The following is a 23067-nucleotide window of genomic DNA, read 5'->3' on the forward strand; positions in this document are numbered from 1 at the left end:
GGGCCGAGAGGCTCTGTGTTTATGTATGTGCCATTTTCTGTACGTGTTCTGTTTTGTTATTAATACTCAATAAAAAGGATTGCAACAAAAATGCTTGCTGCCTGGCTGTCATGTCAATCCAATGGTTTTATTTTTAAGCTACATTTCACCAGCAACTCTGGGTTTGATCTAACAAGGGCACAGATTGCACCTATTGTGGGAAACCCAGCAACAAAGGAGAAGTGAGCAGGCAGCAGAATCTGCACCCTCACTGCAAATACTGTCAGCAACTCAGGAAGCAATCATCATGTCTAGATATTGGAAACAGAGGCAGGAAGTCAAGGAAGAGAAGGAAGTTTAGAGAGAGACAAAACTCCAGTAAGGTGGAGCTTTCTGTGTTTTCTTTACCTGTGTATGTGCTGGTGCAGGACTCAAAATAGACTTGAATACAAATAAAAGAACCGGACTAGCAGTTAAACAGGTGGTATAAGTTTTATTCCTTTACAAGTACGATTATATACAAATTAGTAACACATGTTACCATCTAATGCTTTTATTGACACTCCTGTTTTTAATATTAAAGAGGGCATACCAAACCATCAACCAGTTAAAAACAGATTTAAGAAAAGCTTAAAAACAAAACAGTTACACAGAAAAAAATTGCATTTTCCTAATAGTTGGAATTTTTATGGAATAAAGCTGGAGGTCTGGTTACTTACCAACACAAAGACACATCTTCAAAGGTTTTATGCAAATGCTAAGACCATATTTCCATAAAGCATGTATGTCTATATGTGTGTACACAAATGCTCACATAAGTATTTGTGTGCCTATATGTACAGACACAGTGTCCTAAATATTTACATACAATGACATTTTCAGCTAAAAACATAACATTTAAGCTTCATGGATCCCATATCTCATGTGCTTTACTGGCTAAGATTCTAGTAAGTAATTCCAGTTCTGTTCGATTCCTCCAACTTTAAATACCTATGTTCTGTACAACAAGCAGGTTGCTCATCATGTTCCCTCTATTGTGCAATGTACAACAAAGCATATAAGACATCTTTATAAAAAAAAGATTTTCTACAATGCTAAACTGAGCAATATCCATACAGCCATACACTATAGTCAGATAGTGATAGTTTAAACTGCATCTTTTGTTAATTTAAAAGAGAATCCAGCTGTCATGATTAAGTAAGCCACGAGACATCAGGGCTCATTTCTTTCATATTCTAATTTACATATATAGGAGAACAAACAGGTTATTCTCCCACTGGATACACGTATTGTTTTAAATTTAAATCATGTGTTTTAATAGCTATTCTGAATATGTGAGTTCATAAAGCTCCAAACAGCTCTTCTAGGACCACCACAATGGGCCTCATTAATCAAAGTGCATAAAAGTCAAGCTGTGTTTGCCACCAATCTGCTTAATGTTTACTTTTCCCCATTAAAGTGGAAAAAGAAAACTTAGTAACAGAAGGTGGGATCCTGTTAAAATAAACGTGAATTTTAAAATTCCAAAAGTAAAGGTCATGAATAAGAGCACAACCAACAAGGTGCTAAAATTATATTAGCCAGCCACTTGTGTGCCCTTCTTATCCTGGTTTCATCTTGTTACCAAGTCCTCTACTTCAATCTACCAGTTTCTGGGCCAAGCACCATTTTCTACCCTTGTTCAATTACAATGTACTTTTAGCTACTGGCTACAGTGATTACCAAAAAAATGGGGATGGACCTTTCCTTAAAAACCAGGGAACTTAGACTGAAGGCGACAACAACTTCAGAAGGGCACATAAAATAGTTCTCTTTAGCTAAGAAAGGTAAAAGTCAGCACCTTGCTATGCCTGCTCTTAGGCAGCACTTTAACATAAAAACTTAACTTTAACTGCAGAACTACAAAAAGCCTTTCCAGCTGCAAGTTGTGGGTCAGCAGCAGTAGAAATCCTGCTAGTAATCAAAGCCTTTCATAGTTTGTTTTTTGTTTCATATTCTTTACCCATATTACATGTCCTGAGCTTTTCAGAAAATATGTATACATATGTTTCTATGGGGAGAAAGGGGGACAATTTTAGATGAATGAACATGCAATATTAACAGTTTTTAACGCAATTGAATGCATACAATTTGTTTAAGCTGTGTTATGAATTAACTGTGCGGTATATATATAGTAAATGCAGTGACATTTCTATGTAAAAAGTTTTAAAAAGTCTTACACTAAATCAGCAGTAATGAAATTTGTCAACTCTTATTTAAATGACTATTTCATATATTTAAATATAAAATACCACACTTAGTAGTTGAAGTAAAGAAGAAAAGTAAAACAAATATTGCTAATGAAAATCAAATGAGATGATAATGAATATGCTGTGCAAAGGTCTGGCCACTATTAACAAAACCTTCCCTTAAAGTAATAACTACACACAAAAAAAGGGCAGAGCTATACTTTTGATAAATGGCTGACAAGAATGACTTTCTTTAGTGGCAAATGACTGTTTCCACCGGAAAATAGTTTTCAAAGTGAATAATTTTGGCGCACCCTTCAAGGTCCCGTTTCTGTCTCCCTGTGAAAAATATGATAAAATAATGTTAAAAGGCATAGAAGTAAAACACGGTTTTTAACTGCAGTTTGTGGTTATAAAACACTTTTTAAATGATGCACATAGGGAATGGGATATTTGCAAATTATTGAATAATTTTAAGTTTTACCCACCGTCTCAGCTTTTTTGGAAATGTGACTGTACAAGTATATACACCAATGTTGTATGTTTACCATTTTTAATATTATTATATCTTATTTTCTATTGCAGTTCTGGCACATACAAGAAAAATCTGTGGTCACACAAATAGCAAGGACAACCTGACAAATGTTCTACCCTAACTTATTCTAGCCAAAACTAAAAATGTATATAATGATATTGGTGATTTTACAGTAGCAGATTTGTATTTGGAATGTATAGATAACCCACAACTTTACCATGTTTTTAATTTGGATTAGCAGGATTTTTGAATGAATAAAGCCAGGCCAACGATACTGTTTTATCAGAATTCTTATTCAGTTTGATGCAATAAATGTAGGAAGCACACTCAGGCAGGATCAGTATAATGAAAGTTTGCATATAATTTTTGTCATTGTTGAGTACACATTCTAATACAAAGCCAATTTGCAGTCATACCTCTAACTGGCTCTCTGCGCTGAAGTTTGTAGGTCTCCTTGTCATGGCAGAGGCGGCGAATAAAGATACCCAGCTGGTCTACATTCTCGATGCGATCTGTGACCACCATCTGCTCATGAATTAAATAAGACTGAGGAAGGTATGTTCCAGCCTAAAATTGGAAACAGACAATTCAGAAGTGTGTTAAAAACAGAATATGTATTTTGTCTTCCAAAGCTGTTTAAAACATGTCACGCAAATGACAAAAAAAAATAGAATCAGAAATGGTAATCTACATAAAAATTTCACAAAACAGGTTTGAAGACCTGACTTTTAAAGCTAATAGTTTAGAGGCCTGCAACAGAAAGTACAAAGCACAGTCCTTGTTCAATGGTAGCTTAGTAAGAAAGTTCATAGCACTGGGATGCATTTACTAGCAGCATTACTAGGTTGCTTACTGAAGGCAGAACTACTTTCAGGAAGTATTTATTGGTGCCCTGAATGGTGGATTTACTAGTAAACTATACTGGCATTATTCAAAATCAAGCTTTTAGCTGCCTGGATCAAAACAACTCCATTTATTAAGGGCAATTTTTACAGTCAGAAGTCAGAAGCAATTATTGTGTACTTAGATGGAGTTAGCAAAATTGCACTGACTCAGACTCCACAGCCAGCACAGATCACACAATAGCTAAACCACAGGATTGATCAAACTATTCACATGCTGTCACCCAAACCTTCTATAACATACCTTGATGTTGATAAGCAGTTCCAAGAAATTCTTTGGTGGCATTACAATTGAGGTGTTTAGGGGGATAACATAGCACTTGTTCAGGCTGAGATCAAGGTAAGCAGTGAGTTTCTGTGGAGAAATACAAGTTACAACATAGCATCTAGCACAAAGCAACATAAATGTATTAATTAAAAATGGTTTTTAGCAATGAAATTAGATTAGGTTAATAAATCAAGGAATGAATTATCATGTTTATTTCAGAATCACTAAAGTTTTGTAACATAGGCATCAGTTTTCAAAGGTCAAACACAGCATGCTCTTCAAGTACCTTTAGGAAAATGGCTTGCACTTATTATCAGGTTGCTTTTTACGGCTTGTTTCCATTAACATAGATTTGTCACGATGTCACCACTAAAATGATCTGGAAAACGAACATTTCCTTACAACTAACAAAAATTATAAATAAGCAGAAGAGGCAATATCTTGGTGGCCATTCCTTCTCTGCTATAAACACGATGTAGGTACACTGATCGAATGAGAAAAATGGACTTCTGCTGTGAATTTGACTATTACAATGAAGTCCCTACAGTTAAACGTAGGACTTGTTTATTTGCTTCTTCTTAAGAATTTATCATTACCTATATGTACTTCCAAAGCCTGGATAAATGTAAGTAATCACCTAGCATATGATTTTTGAATATAAAACACATTTTTTCTGCACAAGACAGGAGATATGGAAAGTAAAACTGAATCTTTTTCCACAAAGGTATACAAAGTACTAAACAAGACAAGAGGGACACCACACTAAACTTTAACTGTGATCAAAAACTAATATCTCCTGTTTAGCATGTTATTATATATTTAGTCAGTATATAAAAAAAATCAATTTATAACACTTACTCCACGTTTTCAAAGAAATTGGTCTTACCCTATGAAAATCATGAACAATGTCAGCAGGGTCACTATCAGCAAATTCAGGAACAGGCACATTGATCAGTTCAACATCTTCATCTTCCAGGATCTGAATTCTCTCTTTAAATGAGTGGTAGCGAACACGAGAAGAGTCTGCATAAGGTTCAGCAAGTGTCATATCATCATCGGTGTATCTTATTCCACAGAAGTAAACGCCACGCTATATAGGACACAAAACATAATATTTGTAACCTGTGTTACGTACAATGATATATTCCAACATTTTCACAGTTATGTTTTTACATTCATATTTCAAACTGCTCTCCAAAATCCCCATATCCCCCACCTCTCAATACCTCATCTAAATGTGCTGTAAGCCACAGCCAGGTGACACTTCATGCCTAATGCTGTCTTTATCTTCTGTTTACAAGAAGTAGGGTTCTTCTACAAATGTCCACTTCCCTGTCTGCTTGATGTGAACACTGTCTATTGACTGTCCAGTAACAAGGTCCTCTGCTCATTCACTCATTCAAGTGGAGTCTGCAGTGCTTATGATTAGAGAAATACCATTTGTTCCTAAAACATGAAGTACTGATTTTTTTCATAGTGCAATCTATCAGAGAAAATGAATGGATTGGAAGGTAAAATTTAAGATGTGTTTCTCTGCCATTATCATATTAATGATTTCCCTTTACATATTTGATACCTTTTTTTTGTTTTAGATATTCCTGTGTAAATTTAAAATGTTTCTATGTATTTTTAAAAGACCGAATCTTTGTAAAGATCCCCTTCCTTGCTACTCCTCTGAAACCTATAGTGAAAAGATTTGTATTAGCAACTTGGGAGGGCAGTGACAATACTTATTTGTGTTACAAGCAAACAATGCTTGGTCCCAACAAAGCTTCCACATGCTTCCAAATATGCTGAAGTGCCAAGTATTGATATTAACTGCAAAAAAGGGAGAAGTGTTGATGCAGCGAAGTTGAGTATAGTGGGGAAGATGAATTTGATGAACTGAATAAAATGTGTGCTGGCTTCTAGTCTTGCTGTTCTGCTCCTAAGATACTGAATCTTATGTTGGGACACATGACAAAAACTAACAGCACTACAGATACATTCTACTGTATAACTTTATTTTTAGTTTACATAACAGGTGACCACAGAGAGGCAACAAAACCAGCTCATGTCAGAGCTATGAGTATGGCAGATAAATGTCTTATGAGGAACCACAGCATAGAGCATAAAAAGAGACCTGTATCAAGGAAATGAGCAAAAAATTGGATGCAAGACAGATGCAAGGCTCTTTTACACTCGTGATGTGAAAAAACGCACTATGAGTAACCAGATTTGCATGTGGCTGTGGTGCTAATCTTCAAACAGTCCTGCAGTCAAAAGTGACACTGCTTTTGAGAACTGTGCTGCGATCTTCAGTGGCTGTAGCTGCATGCAAAAATAGTTTATTTGCGTGAGTGTAAGAGACTGGGATCATGGATAAACCTTTGAATGAACCACTGGATGAACATTGCCGCTCACAGCAGGTCTGAAATTGCCCTTATAATCCAAACAAAGCCACAATTAAGATGTGGTCAGGGGCATCTATTTTCTGCTACTTTAGTGCAGCAACGGGAAGAATTTAAGTATGAAACTGCCTAGAACGCTTAGATTAAATCTGTCTTACTGCTCCTCTATAACCATGTCATATTGTTTTGAAGAATTTGCATATGTCAATGGCTTCCAAACCTTCATGGTCTACCAAGCTGGGATTTCTCGTTACAATATTTTCTTATACAGAGGGCCAAAAAATGTACTAAACTAAGTTCTCCTTTCTATGTTTAAAAAATACATTACATTCTGAGATGCTCTTACCTGTGAAACAAAATACCTGTAGAGGTATGCACCACCCAGCACGATACCAGCCAACATAAAGGCCAATCCAAAGCACATGCACCAACACCATGCTCGTCTCTGTCCAAGTGGTACAATTTCTTCCACCTCCTGCAAAGACAGAATAATAGCATTTATGGCCTAACTTGTACTAATCAGTTCTCAGAAGCTACAACAGAGCAAGTTAGTCCTAATAAAATGTGTGATCACAAAGCAATAGCCCTCTGATATTTATCAATATAACCCTCAAAAAATTTAAGATAAAGATTGATAACTGTTATTTTGCCCAATAACAGATACCAATGTAAACTTTGATGCAAGAAATAAACACACTAAACGTTACAACAATGTTTCAGGACTGAAAAAGCTATGTCAATTTTGCTGTTTACCAAGCTCCACTCTTCTAAACATTTTGTGCGTGATTTAGATTTCTGGCATTTTTAGGATGAGAGGATCATTGCTGTAGTGTGAAAGTCACCTAACTTGGGACAAGGATGATTACAAGAGGGCTCAAAAAACACCAGGCTCCACTGAACGTGCTGCTGAACATGTGGGGACCTTCTGAGAATATTGGGTCAGTGTAAGTGGAAGCCAGGAGAAATAAAGATGTCTCTGGCATGTTACAAGAAGCTTTATGCTTGGTAGTAGGTGCACTTATTATATACCTTTCATGGCAAGTTTTTCAGTCATAATATGTAGCCATTATGCTTTTTAGAGTTTTACAGTTACAGATCTACTTTAAAGACTGCAGGCAACATATTTGAATTTGTAACGCCTAGTCCCCCCCCCCCCCCCCGCCACACGTCCTCCTGTACCTCTAGATTGCAGCACCTACAATTTGCTCTCCTGTACCCCTGGATCCTAGAATGGTAGATTGTACACAACCAAAAATGTAGGTGCAGCGGGGGACACCTCAGGTACTCCTGCTAGTCCCCCCCCCCCCCCCTNNNNTAAAGCCATAAACTGGGCATACTCAAGCATGACACAACACCTTGGAATCAACATAGATTGATCATCCAATATTAAGAAAAATATCAAACATCTGCAGAGGTATGTGGATAAGGATGGCAACCTTTGACCATGAATTTTTTAAAAGGAACACTGTAAAGCTGTATTTTGAGCCCTTTAAAACAAAACAAAAAATAACTTTAAAACCTTATACAGATGTAAATATATGCTGAAATCAAAACAATAGTTTGGATGAAGGCTACTGAATGAATTCAAAACTACTGAAAAATTAGCATCAAAAGTGCTCTTCATGCCTGGGTGATTAGACAATGTGGTTGTTTGGTATCTATAACAGTTATGGAAGGCACCTTGAATAAAATCAGCAAACTATTTTTGAAAAAGGAGGTTAAACTATAAACAAGATAAGTTTCAAATACCTTCTAGGGTAAGTAAAGATGAAAGAAGAGCGGGGGATTTCTGGCATATATATATATATATATATATATATTTAACCTTAGTGTAAACTTTCTATGTATAAGTGAAAACAAAACCCTCTTTTCCTTCTTTGGTTTTAACCATTATTAACCCCTAGAGGGGTATTTGAACGTATTTGCTCTTTTTACATATTAAACCAGGGGTTGGCTTGGACCTTAACTAAATACTCATCCAGAGATGCATCTCCTAAATTGTTTACAAACATAAAAGCAACAAAAACACAACATGCCTTGAAAATGTAAAATTGAATTTAATGGTTGTTAATAGATAGGGCTACCAATCACATGAAAAGATTGTATTCTGCTTTAGACAAAATAGTATTTGTAAACAGTAAAACCATAGGATAAATCTAAACTAAACAGGACAGAGAAAACAAAATTGTTGTCCTGACTCTTGCTATAAACAAACGTTTCATTTTTTTCATAATACCCCAGCAATTAATGGAATTCTCAATTTCTAGCAATAAATGACATGCTGTAGTATGTGGGAAAACATTTGACGGATTATTGAGCCAAGAATATTCATTGGATCAGCAACATTCATCCCATTTAGCCTAAGTGCCCACAGGTGGATTATTCTACTTACTATCCATCAGGATTAGGATGTGCGCTCTAGCCGTAAAGGAGAAAATTCTACTTGTACTAATATCAGCTTACTATTAGTCAGATGAAGTTTTTATTGGATTATTTTTCCATTTCAAACACATACAAAACACAAAAATGCAGTTTTAAAGATATTTTTTTTACTAGAACTCTTTCATTAGACCCTGTAACAAAAGCAGTCCAATTTGTCATCCTTTCTTGTTTGCTGATGGTCTGAATCTTTGCTTTATAAATTCTCAAAAATATATAGGCAACAAATAAAATTATTCAGTCATTTCATAAATTACCCAAGATTCCTAGCAGCCAGAGTGACCAGGGCTTTCAAAGGGCACATAGGTGTCAGCCATTGATTCTACATACAACTATCATGCCAAGTACAGATCCCTGAAACTATTACAATACATCAAGTAGGGAGAACAAATATTTCTGAATAATTAGTAGAATTCAAAATTAGACTGAAATGACCTTCATTAATACGATTGTGAGCATTTTTTAAAATATGCCAGTCTTATGCATCTAGATACGGTAGAAAAACAGAGTTAGATCTAGCTAGCCAGAACCAATGGCTATACACAGTCCTCAACCCAAAAATATTTTGAAGCTGGGTGGGAGTCCCTGAATTGTGACCCAACTCATCAGTAACCACCCAAAAACAACAGGGTGGTGCGCCCAGCTAAAAGGGTCTGGTGAGAACACTGGCTATAAGAGTTGCAACACAAGTAGCCTGGTTCACATAATACTATAACAAAAAAGCAGACAATAAAAAAGCATCTTGTGTCCAGTTACTGTTTTAGAAGCCCAACTAAACTTGGCATATGTAGCGCAGCATTTTCTACATATGAATTATCACACAAACATAGGCTGCTATCATACACCTATTTATTGTACCACTCATTACAAAAAAATATTAGCTCTCCTTTACTCAAGAGATTTCTCATTTTTCTAATGTTACTTAAGTAATCAATAGAAAGTCAGTTTGTAAGCAGGCTAATGTGAAGAATAAAACCATTAGCAGAACTGCAAAGATCAAGCCGTCTCCACAATTAGCGATTTCTTATTATCAAATAGCAAAGGCTTTAAAGCTCTGCGATAGTGTGTTTTATAACAGTCCAATAAGGTCTAGTATTAAATTTATTTAAAAAATCTGTATTGTATTAGGCACAATGGTAGTTTTCAAAGTGGGTCATTCAAAAACTCAACATACACACTTTTCAAATTACAGCATAAACAGAGAGCAAGGGGTAGGGGAATAAAGTATCTATCCTCTTCTACGGCACTGCATTGCATTCAGGGTCCACTGAAATACGTTGCAAACGGAAGGTTCACTGCACCACTAGCCCCATGCATTTTTTCTTAGCTCTAAAATAGTGATAAATGCCAAGAGCAGCATTATTTTACAATGCGCCAATCATGGGTTTGACCACTACAAAAGGCTCTTTTGGCTATGTTAGCTTCTACCACTGAGGGAAAATTCAGATGGGCAGTTGCCAGTGCAGACCATATTGTCCAACCTTAATGGTGTATTCACATTAATGTGGTAATATGTGTTTTGTGGTGTGCTCTCATGCATTGGCAGCAATAGTAAAAGTGCAGTGATATTTTTATGCTGTTTATTTCTTCTAGCACATTATATTAGTAAAAACGTCAGATTTAGAAAATGAGTGACAATTGCACGGACAGGCCAAATAATATGATTTAATAGATTACATGTACAAAATTTCAAGGGCTCCATATAAATTATTCCCTCTTCAGTTCACTTCAAAAGCTCAGTTCAAAATTCATTTCTTCCCCAATAATTTCCTATTGTGACAGCTGTGCACTGTTGGCACGTTTTAATAGGAGACCTAAAGAAAATAACAACCATCAAATTCACCACCAGCAAGTTTCAGAGAATTCAGATGGGGGAAGAATATATAAATATGGCCCTAAAAGAGACACTCCAGTTCAGAGTATTCTCTTTTCTGTTAACAGGAAGCAGAGTCCTCAGGTTCCAGGAGAGATTCTCCAGGTGAGCACAATGGGACTGCCAGTCTTGCCAGTGTTGGTATATATATACAGCACTAGTTTGTCTTTTGATTTTAGTTATTTAAACAATGTACTAATTTGACTCCAATTATTTTATCTAACACAGAACAAGAAAAAATGTTATACAAGCATAAACACGGACCAGCACTTTAATAGGTTCTGAAAATGAGGGAATCACAATACCCCATGTAGTTTATTTCATCAAGTGTTTAAAGTGGGCAAAGTGAACCTTCCACCTTCCTGCCAGGTGCCCACACCCTTTAGAGTTTTTGCCATAAATAAAGAGTATAAACTAATACTCATATCCCTGAATACAGTTACTATATTTGTGATAATGACGCCACCACAATCTCTTGGGTGATAACACCTGCAGGATTCGGAGTATTTGAGGCAGTGTAAACTTCTATCCTGAGAAAATCCAAAAACTACAGAATCTACAGGAATGCCTACATGTAATCCTTAGTTATACAGAATTCAACTATAAGCTTCACAAATAAGCCATAAACAGCCTGGTAAGCATCCCTATCTGCTAAATTATTCTACCAATTTTGTTTGTCAGGCTTGAATCATCTGCTTGACAAGTAGATCGAGGTTACCCTCATCATTTGTAAATATGAAAGTGCATGGACAGCAAAGAGGATCTTATCAATAGAAATGGACTGATAAGTAAATAAGGTGCTGCTTTTTTCTTTCACACTAGTGAAAGACGAAGCGAGAGATGAAGAGATTAAACAGTATTTTGGTAATTTTATGACCATGTTTCAGTATAAATTTTATCACAGAGGGAGTTAATATCGATTAAAGCATATACCTAAAGGTATCAGAATAAGGTGAGGCTGGACCTGACAAAAACATTAATGACTTTATTATGACTAGATTATTTTGAAAAGTTGTAGCTACAGGATGTACTGTGGTCTACAGTGTTGCATTCCTGTATTAGATAAGCTTTAGTTTGTTTTTTTTGCCTATCACCAGAACATTGAATTAAAGGCCCATTCATCCCCAGTCTCCCCAGGTTTCCATTTAGAAAAAACAATGGTTCAAATTTTGTGGCTCTATACATGAGCAAGTAAACTCCTCTGGATTCAAAATTATAACCTCATTACTTTTCAATCTTGCCTTACCTTACAGTATTAAAAACATTTAAACTGGGACACTACTTAACCATGTGAAGTTTCAGCCATAGTATATTCATGACAATATGATTTCATTTAAGCCTCAGTGATGTGAATATACGGCAATAAATTGAAAGTGCAAGAATACAAGAGAAGCAACATGATGCATGCAGATTATGATTCTTAAAATGGATTGGTGCGAATACTTGCATGGATCATTTATTGAAACTTTGTAACAATGTACAACATCTCACTAATGCCAAAGTTCCGAGGGGCGGGTGGTGAGGTTATAAACTGAGTTCACAATTCTTAACCACAGCCAACCATAGTGAATGAATAAGGGCAAAAGTGACCTGTTGAGTACCCCCTTCTGCCAAATGTTCAAGCACTTCTTTATTAAGAACCAACAAATAGTTTGGTTCTGCCAAGCAGCTGGCAAGGTGCCATATGCAATGAGCTGCTGTTCCTACCACTCATCTGAACCTAGCCTGATAAAGCAGCTGACAGGAGGTGCAGCAGATAAAAAAAAAAAAAAAAATACACACAGACAAATATAAAAACAAATTTAAATATTATTTCTGGTCAACTACTTATAATTAATAACCCTTAGTGAATACTAATCTGCCCTAAATTACATTATCAAGTATTTGTGCCCTCAACTTTTCTGTTTTTTTTTGCTTTCCAAAATATTTTAATTTATCATTAATATTTTTTTTTCTGTTTGTAACTACAGTATTGAACAACAAGAAAGTAAACAAAATTGTAAAACTGCTTGGCCAGGACATGATCTGCAGAGTTTGCATGTTCTCCCTGTGTTTGTGTGGGTTTCCCCCCCCGGGTTAATGACATATGAACGAGTTAATGACAGGACTATGGACGTGGTAAAGCGCTGTGTAAAATGTCAGCCCTATATAAATACTAGTTAATAATAATTTGGTGTTTACAAGTCACTTTGCCATGCTTTGTAACAAAAATGTAATTTTAGCGTCAAATTTAGGGAAAAATATAAAGTGTATACTTATATACTGTATTATACTTTTCTAAAAAAACTACCCTTTATAGTTTTCTTGTTACCGACTTCTTTTTATCCAGCATTAACATTAAAAAAATAACCAACCAAAAACAATGCATTACTTTGGTATCCTAAATGATGATAAATTATCACCAAATAAACATGCCCATACCTAAATTGTGAAAACTGATCTGCTTCCTTACAAGAGAAGGTATGTTGCTCGTATGTCATCTCCAGTGGTGAAATGAATTGAGAGATGTTGGTGGGCAGACATCACATCACACATTATTTTAGAATGGAGACAGCATGAAGATGGCAGGGAAAATCTCTACAAGTTCCTCCACCCTACGGCTGTGACAAAATATATACCCATCAAACTTGTCAACATTGGAGTTTTCTTGCAACCATTGGGACCTCCCTTGAAGCAACTAAGATTAGGCATCTGGGACTACAATTTGCATAGGCTTACCAGAATTGGACAAGAGAAGATTGGAAATCCATTGCCTGGCTTGAGGAGTTTTATTTCTGCTGCAACACGTGGATGGTAGGTTTAGAATATGGTGTGAACAACATAAAATCATAGATTCATAATGCTTTGTTCAGGCTGCTGTTGGTGGTGGTGTAATGGTGTGGGGGGACATCCTTGGCACACTATGGGTCCCTGAGTACCAATTGAACATAATATATGACATTATAAATTACTTGTTGCTGATCATGTCCATCCCTAAAGGACCGCAGTGTACCCATCTTCCTATGGCCGTTTACAGCTGGATATTCTCAAACTGGTTTCCTGAAACAGAACGAGTTCACTGTACTGCAAAAGGCAAAAAAAGCACCCCTGGGATGTGGTGGAACAGTAGTTTAGCATCATGGATGTGAAGCTTACAAATGTGAAGAAACATTCCCTGAGAAAAAATTCTAGCACCTAAGCCAGAAACAATTACAGTACAGTAGTTATAAAAGCAATAAACGGGTCCAACCTAGTACAGAACCTAATTAGGTGGCTGGTTATTGTATTACATAATGCCACATAAGTTTTAACATTAGATCAGCCTTAAATAAGTCGTTTTTGCATTGTCTGGTACTCCAAACTCCTACACAGATGTATGGAATGCATAGCTGGCGTGTGAACGAAATGAACAATCTGTCTGCTTAACAGGGCATGAGCAGCAAAAGTGGTTTTATTTCCCCATCCACTTTGAGGAGCTGAATACTAGAATACTATGTCTGTTTTTCCATGAGAGAGGATCTAAATCACCAGTATGGCTTATGGTGTCCATGCAGCTGGTCTTTTCCTTGGAGGAAGGACTTTATTTTAACACATTACTGTGACTACAGACTACTTTCTGGTGGCTCCAGTGACATAACTAAATCTAATAGAACGACTAGTCAATGGCAGACGTGACTCAAAACTCACAGGTACAGATAGCAGGCTGTGTGCAGGTGTAAGGTGTGTCTAAGCACTCACATACCAGGAAATGATTTGCTATTTTTCACAAATATTGTTCCAATAAGGAGTATACCAACACTAAAACCTTAATGTAGCTGTTAATAACATTCACTTCTAACATTCATTTCCCCTGCTTGCCCACAGTGAGGTTTTTTTTTCCATCACAATAAAAGGGTCATGATTTTAAAAGAGGTAATAATATGCAATGTAGACTTCGGGAGAATTAGGTTTGCATTCTAGTAAGTTGTCACTTACATAACATGTCTAACTTTTGTGTATTCATATTTTCTGTAACTCTATTGCTTGTAATCTAGCTTGCTCCAAATAGTCTGTATTTAATAGTTTCATCATCGTACTTTAGTAGCATTTACTTCTTAATGTTAGTCCTGTGCTTGCTGTTATAAATCAGACAATTTCACCTTTATATAACACTTCTTTTGTAAAGGTGTAAAGAGCTATGATTAGGATTTGGGTGGGGACAAATGGTGTAGCTTGGCCCACCTTTTAAATACATTCTCATATTTATATAAGATGCCCTAATAAAGAATTGAAGAACAGGTGGGGTTGCCTAGCAGGTCGCTGACCTTTACTGACTATGTTTTCTTTTCCTTTTTTTGAAAAGCATGGAGAAAAGTGTTTCATCGCCAATTATTCACCAAAACTTGCTATTGGTGAATTAGAGATGTTTGACAAAATAATTATGGTAAATTTATGTTAGGATAAAAATGTGTTAGATTGAAAATGTCCAAACATGACAATGTGATTTTTACTATGCCTGTATATAACTATTTGTTAATATAAGAAACTTTATTGATGCAAAGACTACTTGTAATAAATTCAGTTTGTTTTCAATTTCCTTTCTAATTCTTGTTAAAAAAAACACACTAACATATATTAAAAACATATTTTTCAGCTGTCATTTATAGCCTTGTAGGTTGTAGTCAGCTCTTAAATAACCTGCATGATGGAAAAGGTTTTCAGTGGATAGACAGTTTTAGGCAGTTAAAAACGTTCTATTGTAAAGATTTAGTTCACAGGGTCACAAAATCATTTCCCATACTAGCTACAATTCTAGATTTTATAATCTATGTGTCCAAAGTTCCTACAATACATGACTGCTTTATGTGCATAAAGGGTGATGTAACAGACTTGGAGATATAAACAGGTTCGTTTTTTACACAAATATAAACTTTTCCTCCTGCTACAGATCAGTCCTATTACATTAATGTAGTAGTCACTTTGAATATAGCATTAAACTGCAATGACTAAAGTTCAAACACACCTAATACACACTAGATATTTGTGTACAATCATTTGTTACCGTCCCTGATGAAAAACTAGAATGTTTACATGTGTCCCCGGTCATCATTGGGGGGAAAGTGATCCAAATTCAGGATTATTATTGACTATTGACAAAACATTGACAAAATAGGAGGTTATAGCAGCCTGTATGTACAGCCATTTTCCTCAACAGTCATAATCTATAGCTATGACTGATTACTTCAGGCAACTTTAATTGCAAGTGTGTATTAAGTATAATCCTATCACGGATATTGAGGATTTCATGATCCAGGCACAAATGAAAGGTATACTCCAGGTGACCTCATACAGGAAACGTCCATTTTTAGCTACTCCATGCGTTTTTAGTGAATCAAACAATATATAGGAGATCACTGCTACTCAATCTAAGAAGTCAGTGGAATCATGGTAACCATAAACTAAAGAGTAAGAACAGTGTAAAATAAAAACTGTAGAGTGTGACAGTCTTTTGGATATAAAATATATGTATCCGTACTATCAATTATAAAAGGATTCCAGTCTAGCACACCAAGAAACTAAAATGTGTGTGCATCTACAAAAACATTCAGAGCATCAATTACCTGTAGTGATGTAGATTTACCGTTTCTATAGGTTTCCTAATATATGGCACTGTTTTATGTTCAATTACACGTTAAGGGAAGAGAACAAAATGTGGAATAATGTGGTAAAATAATTTTTACTAACACCTCTCCAGGTAAAAATAAAGTAGATACTATTACAGATGGGCTTTTAATATGTATTCAGCAATAAATTACCCTCATTTTATTTGTGTTATGCGTGCTGTAACCCATTCATATTGAGGACTGAACTTTTTATTTCCGATTTGTAAAGGTCTGTTCAATAAATCTGTGCTTTTAGAAAATATTGCCGCAGCCACAGAAAAAGATTCCCCTAAATGGTCGTGATTGTCTAAGTTCACTTATGTAAGATGATTTCCATACCTACAGCCACTATTCCAACATATTTCCCCAACATCAATTAACGACAGAAATGGGTACAATATATTTAGTTATAATCTGTTCAAACAACTTGTGGAGTTCTTTAGGGGGAAAAAAGTCCTGGGGTCTCCCAATCTGCCCACCATGAAGAAGCCTGGTGACAGGTCAGGAGTCTGTGGCTCCTTCTGCAAATAATTGGCAACCTATGCAATGGACTCCAATGAAGTCTCATAGTGAGGAATTCAGCTTTACCAGAGTGCAAAAAGAGTAAGAAGTTCTGACACATTTCTATAGTGTCTGTGAATCAGCTGGGGACACTTACCCTAATATTTTGAAACAAAGGGAATTGGGGTCACTGGTACAGAAAGGCACACTACTGAATACAATATGAAAGTGCTGGTCTAATATATTCATCAACACATTTTCTTTCACTTTCAGATTTTCTAATATTCCCTGGTTACTTAGAAAAAAAGTAAAATGACATTTCCTCAACAGGACACAGAGCAATAGGGTTCATAAACATTTCCTACTGTATCCAAAACTACACAAATGGTCTTTTCCACAGTCTAGTAACAGAGGCACAGCTCCAATCTTCATTAAACGCTCAGTCTCAGTGAACTGACACACACACACACACACACACACACACACACACGAGTCTATCAATTTTTAGCAGCACATGGCAGCCCATGTTTGTGTGCTGCAATGTAAGTGGGTTTGAAAATGTGAATTTTGCACCCACATATTAAAATACGCATTAAGAAACGAGTCGTTGTAGAGAAACAGTATGTATGTGCCCTAAAGGATATTAGAAAAAAAGGGCAATCCAAATTTATGGCGATAATTCATCTGACCCACGCATCAACTTTGGGACATCTCCTGCTTACCTTCTAGGAGGCATTAATTAGGATCACCAGATTATCTCCATTTATCTCTGTTTTAGTAGCAGAGATTAAAAGAATGTTTGCCAAAAATAAATCAACTTGCCAATTGCTCATGCCACCAGTTTCATGGGGGCCTGCTCATAAAGTCCTTAGTTTTCCACACAAAAAGTGATCTCTGAAGGAATTTGCCATCAAAAGGTACCTACTTATTTCAAATGAGGGTTATCATACCCATTACATATGTAAACAAATTAAAGAATTGATTTTGTGATTTATATATTGTAACCTGTGAAATTGTCCTTGATAGTGCTATAAAAGTTCTCCAAACACAAAATTATCTTGGGTAGCATAGCTTTAAATGAAGTCATATAGGAGAAATGGAAATTAGCTTTGAAGCAATCTAGTGCTGTGCTTATGAAGGGAAAAACAATAGGTTGACTTTCATGAAAGCCCTACCAGCAACATATTTATGCATACCTTGTTTGTACTCCCCACTCCTTGCCCTATTAAAACATGTTTTTCCAAATTAAAAATAAAGGCGCGAAAATTTGCATTTATCTTTATTTTTTTTACTCTTTATTTTCATCTTGTGGTTCTGCCAGAAGCAAGGCAACCACAATTATTTACCATTTAATACCAAGGATCTAAACAAACAGGACACACCACAGGAATCTCTTCCCCCCTGGCTCTATAATTGGGGTGTAGGGAACATGAATTATTTACCAATTAGAATATAGCACAAGAATTTATAAACTGACTATTATTTCTGCACATAACAAACAGATAAAACACAACACTTTTCATGGTAAACTTTAGGATCTTGTTTAAAAGCAAAGCAATGAGATAACTGCTTCAAAACCACACAACATTATCCGCCTGACAGATGTGTCATGTACAGCCTCGCTTATGCGGCATTCACCAGGGCAGTTCACAAGTGCCCACCTACCAATCATAACAACCTCTGAATGTTCATTTTATTGAAGTAAAAAAAGCTACAGGGATGATTAGAAGTTGTCAGGCCGTTATCTGCTTAGGAACCAACACAAAACCATCATTCTGAACAAGCTTTTACAGAACAAAGAGCAACCAAATAAAAGCAGATCATTGTCAGGGATTAAAGCTATTTCTGACCTAGTACTAAAAGTCATATACCTTGCCTGGTTGGAGTTCTGATCCTTTGCCTTCTAAAGTAAAAATCGAAAAGCAAAAAAAAATTGTGACAAGGCAGGTTCTTTGATTCAGGTTATGTCTCTCCTATGGAAATTTGCAGTTGTTTAACTAAACTGACCTCTACCTGTTCTATCACCAGCATCTTCGCCTGGTGCACTTCGGGGTTCAGGATCTTCAGCCATGATGACTGGTGAGGCAAGAATGACGTAAATACGCTGTATGTACTTCATGGGGTTTATTTATTCATAGCAGGTAGCTGTGCATGTGCAGCCCCATGTACGTTATAAAGAAATTTGCAAACATGACGGTAAGTTTGTAGGTAAATAGCCTGCTATTCTGCAATTATGAACCTGCCCGCACACAATTTATAAAATTGGGCTTAATTTTGTTTTAATCCCTTCTGAATCACTAAACCAAAATGAGTATGAAAAAGGGGTATTTGGCTTAGTGATACATAGTTAACTGCATGCTTGTTTCAAGTGTTTAACTGAAGCCAAAGGACCAGCTTTACATCCAGGCAATTAGCATTCTCTACAATGAGTTTAGCAATGGCAGCTTCTATCACCGCTCGGTTTACATCCACTTTAAATAAAAAATTAAATCACTTCACTTAGACAAAACATGTTAAATTCTTCACATTGTGAAGTCAGGAACCTGATATTGTGAGACTACCAAAAAGGAATAAGGTTTTAACATTCACTATTATCTATTGCCTGGAAATTTGAGACCTCATGAAAATTCCAGTTGCCTAGCTTTCCATCCAGAAATAATATGGAGTAAGGCTCAGACCTTGAACAAAGCCAGGGTAGCTGGAGTAGTCACAACCACAGATATGCATTCAAGATTTCTGAAGCCACCATTTGGTTTTTTAGAGGGTCAGACCGGTACTTATTAGTACACAGTATTTATATAGCGCCATCATATTACTCAGCACTGTACAAAGTCCATAGTAATGTGACTTGCTGTACCTCAATGTTGCTCACAATCTAAAGTCTCTACCATAGTTATATGTCATTAACACAGTCTAAGGTCAATGTTGAGGGGAAGCCAATTAACCTAACTGCATGTTTTTGGGATGTGGGAGGAAACCCACGCAAACATGGGGAGAACCTGCAAACTCCATGAAGATAGTGCCCTGGCCAAGATTAGAACCTGGGACCTAGCTCTGCAAAGGCAGTGCTAACTACAGAGCCATTGTGCATATGGTATTTTGTTTTACCCATAACATTTTAAAGACAAATTAAATATTTACTAAGGTTTTTATGGTACATTGTTTTTAAATAGCCACCTGGAACCTACTGCTGCTACTACTAACATTGACTTTTAATTTCTGAATGTGGGAGAAAACCCAGACAAACTCCGGGAGAACCTGCAAACTCCATGCAGAAAGTGTCCTGACCGAGATTTAAACCGAAGACCTAGCGCTGCTAAGGCTGCCTGTACACCTCCCAAACTTTTTTTGTTGAAGAAATAGAATCTTAGGTATTTGTATCTATACAAAGGATTCTAATGGTGTCATTTGATACAATCTAATAATGTGCTGTGTTTATTTGGCTGCTGCAAATCTACACAAATCTATCTGCTGAGTTTAATGCAAATAAAGATTTGGGTATGGATCGGAAAGCGGGATAAAAAACAAAAACCCTGCACCTGTCAGCTCTTCATAGCAGGTAACATGACCACGACAGTCCTGCAAATGGAACAATCTGGCTTCATGGAGAGGTTGTATAGATGTGAGGGGTCTCCTATATACAATGTAGGTGTATTGTACACACAAGGTGATCAACAGCAGCCGATACTGACTGAGCCCCCGATCGCCTGTCCGTTATCATGCAATGTGTGAATGACAGCCATGTCTTGCAGGATACTTTCCCAGACAGGCAGGTGAATGGACATTCACCCTGTCCATGTCAGACTATTGTCATTTCTCCTACCTGTGATGGGATCAGCTGTGAATCTGTCACACATGTGAATGCAGTGGAGGGGAGGTGAATGCACACATTCTGCCCCATGCAGCTCTGATTGCTGCTCCCTTGTCAGCCATTTTATAGAGCTTATCTCTGGGCTGCTGACTGATCACCACACAGCTTCCTCCATTTTACTTGCAATCCTCTGCGGATGACAACAATACAGCAGAAAACAGAAGTGGGAGACAATATTGAGCCCACAGACAGCTGTACCCGGGGGGTATATACGTGGCGCCCAGGTGCAGGAGGTACCCTGAGGTGGTGACACCTGGGAAGGGAGGGGGTATTGGAGCCCAGCCAGGCTGCCATGTTTTTACTGACACACTGCATTATATGACACTGACATGACCCAGGCACCAGGCTGTCAGGGGGTCACATGTCTCTATGGGCAGTCGCCATGGTGACAGCTGTGTGAGGTGCAGGGGAAGCTCCCCGTCCTCTCTTACCTTGTTGTCGGGGATTATCAGCACCTCGCTGTTCTCTTCCTCCTTCTTGGCGTCTTTCTGCGCCAGCGAATTGAAGGCTAACTTAACCATGACTGCTCAGAGCCCGGGAACGGCTGGGGCAGCTGCGGGCAAGCAATGACCTGTGTACGGGCTGCGTCTTTGTTGTGAGCTGCCTGGGTCTCCGCGGAGAGGAGGAGGACGATGGGCGGGGCTGCCGGAGGAGGGGGAGGAGCCGGTTGTTCACATGTTATTGGCATCCCCTGTATGAGCAGAAACACTCTAACTGCGCATGCTCAGAACTCCTGCGCGCTCCAGATCTGCAGTGTTAGGGTGACAATTTGCTGAGCTGGAACTGGGCTGGGGGTATCAGTCTGCTTTCTACACCAGTGTGTCTCCAATATTTTACTCCTGCTATAATTACTTTATCCACAGATCACAGAACATTAGTATGGTGGTTGGTGGGAAGAATTATTATTATTAAACAGGATTTATATAGTGCCAACATATTACGCAGCGCTGTACATTAAATAGGGGTTGCCAATGACAGACAGATACGGACAGTGACACTGGCAGAGGAGAGGACCCTGCCCCGATTTTTTGCAATTGATGACATTGTTATATACGAGGGGGATCTGAGAAGTTCCTGGCTTTGCCTAGAAAGAAAGAAGCCAGAGATACGAAATAACACATTTATTCAACATATTCCCCCCTGAGACTGATGCACTTGGTACAGGGTAGTTGCAGCTTTTATAGACCGTTCAAATAAAAGTCCTTTGGTTGGACCGCAAACCAGCTCTCCAGCAGCATCTTTGATGTCAAAAATGTCCTCAAAATGTTGCCCCTTCAGGTGTTTCTTCAAATTCAGGAACAGATATTAGTCAGAAGGGGCCAGGTCAGGTAGAAACAAAAACTTCATGACGGCCCGTAACTCCAACCACGTGAAACTTGCTTGTTCCCCTGCCATCACAGCTTCTCACTAAAAGAAAAAACAGTTTTAAGAATTGCAAAGACCAGATATTTGCACAGTTACATACTAATATATTAGGCTGTCATATGCCCCCTTACTATTTTTTCTATTTAATCTGGAAGGGGGCAAAGCCAGGAACTTTTCAGCACCCCCTCGTGCTGCATGGTCAAAGTCCCCAAGCCTGTGTTAGGATCTGGGGTTGCTTTGGTTGGTCATGTAACATACTGAGCGCATAAAATGAGGTCAGCTGAATATACCTAATGACAAGGTTTTTCCATCAATGGATTTTCTTTTATCCCTGATGGCACAGACATATTCCAAGATTACAATGCCAGCATTCACTTTGATCAAATTGTGAAAGAGTGGTTTAGAGAGCATGAGATTTTTCACAAAAGGGTAGGTTACCACAGAACCCAAAGGAAAACTTTACACAGTGATCCATCTCTCCCATCGTAAATCTTGGCACAAAATAAGCACAACTTATGGATGGAAATAAATGTTGTGACATTGTATAAGAATAATAAACAATACAATGGGGAATGCATGCTGTAAAAAAAACTAAAGGCAGTCCAATGAAATATTGGAGTGGCTGACATTTTTCTGGCCAAGCAATGTATATTCCAAGAAAACTGCTTTACAAATAAAGAAACTATTAGAATAAAATAAAGCCATACAGGTTGGTATGTGTCACTACGACCAGATTTAGTAAATTAACCCCTTTGTATCAAATCATTGTTAGGTAAAGATGTTCATCTCATTATTCCACTACACTACATACAATTTGGAAGGATTTTGTTATGCCTGAGTAATATGTGCGTGTCTCTAATTGTTCCAGCTGGTCACTTACCATAATTATAATAAATGTCTGCAGCTGGTTGGTGAAGATACCCTACATTTCTATATTTATCTGTGCTCTTTATTACATTAGAATGTCTCGAAACCTAACATATTCACAGATTCCCCGGGTAATCGTGGAACCTGAGAATTTTCTTGTAGTCAGCTGTTTGTTTTACTGTATTGGTGACTTTTTTTCTTACTGAAAATGTTTATTTGGTTTTATCT

General features: G+C 37.3%; 1 protein-coding gene across 1 annotated transcript; it reads right to left on the bottom strand.

Moving 5' to 3' along the window:
• Positions 1 to 452: 452 nt before the first annotated feature.
• ITM2B (integral membrane protein 2B) lies at positions 453 to 21243 on the bottom strand. The gene is made up of 6 exons (XM_072409793.1): positions 21039 to 21243; positions 6649 to 6777; positions 4799 to 5002; positions 3889 to 3999; positions 3159 to 3309; positions 453 to 2546 (listed from the first exon to the last, which is right to left on the bottom strand). The coding sequence occupies exons 1-6, from the start codon at positions 21126 to 21128 to the stop codon at positions 2461 to 2463; spliced, it is 771 nt and encodes a 256-aa protein (XP_072265894.1). The 5' UTR covers positions 21129 to 21243; the 3' UTR covers positions 453 to 2460.
• Positions 21244 to 23067: the final 1824 nt, after the last annotated feature.

This window comes from Pyxicephalus adspersus, chromosome 1 (genome assembly GCF_032062135.1).
Source record: "Pyxicephalus adspersus chromosome 1, UCB_Pads_2.0, whole genome shotgun sequence".
Lineage (NCBI taxonomy): Eukaryota > Metazoa > Chordata > Amphibia > Anura > Pyxicephalidae > Pyxicephalus > Pyxicephalus adspersus.

What these genes read in the sequence shown, in the direction of transcription:
- ITM2B (XM_072409793.1), bottom strand. Translation starts at nt 21,128, where the DNA reads ATGGTTAAGTTAGCCTTCAATTCGCTGGCGCAGAAAGACGCCAAGAAG. An exon ending in TGATAATCCCCGACAACAAG is followed by an intron (nt 6,778 to 21,038) that starts GTAAGAGAGGAC and finishes CTGTCTTTGCAG; the next exon opens with GAGGTGGAAGAAATTGTACC. An exon ending in TTGTTCATGATTTTCATAGG is followed by an intron (nt 4,000 to 4,798) that starts GTAAGACCAATT and finishes ATTTCTCCACAG; the next exon opens with AAACTCACTGCTTACCTTGA.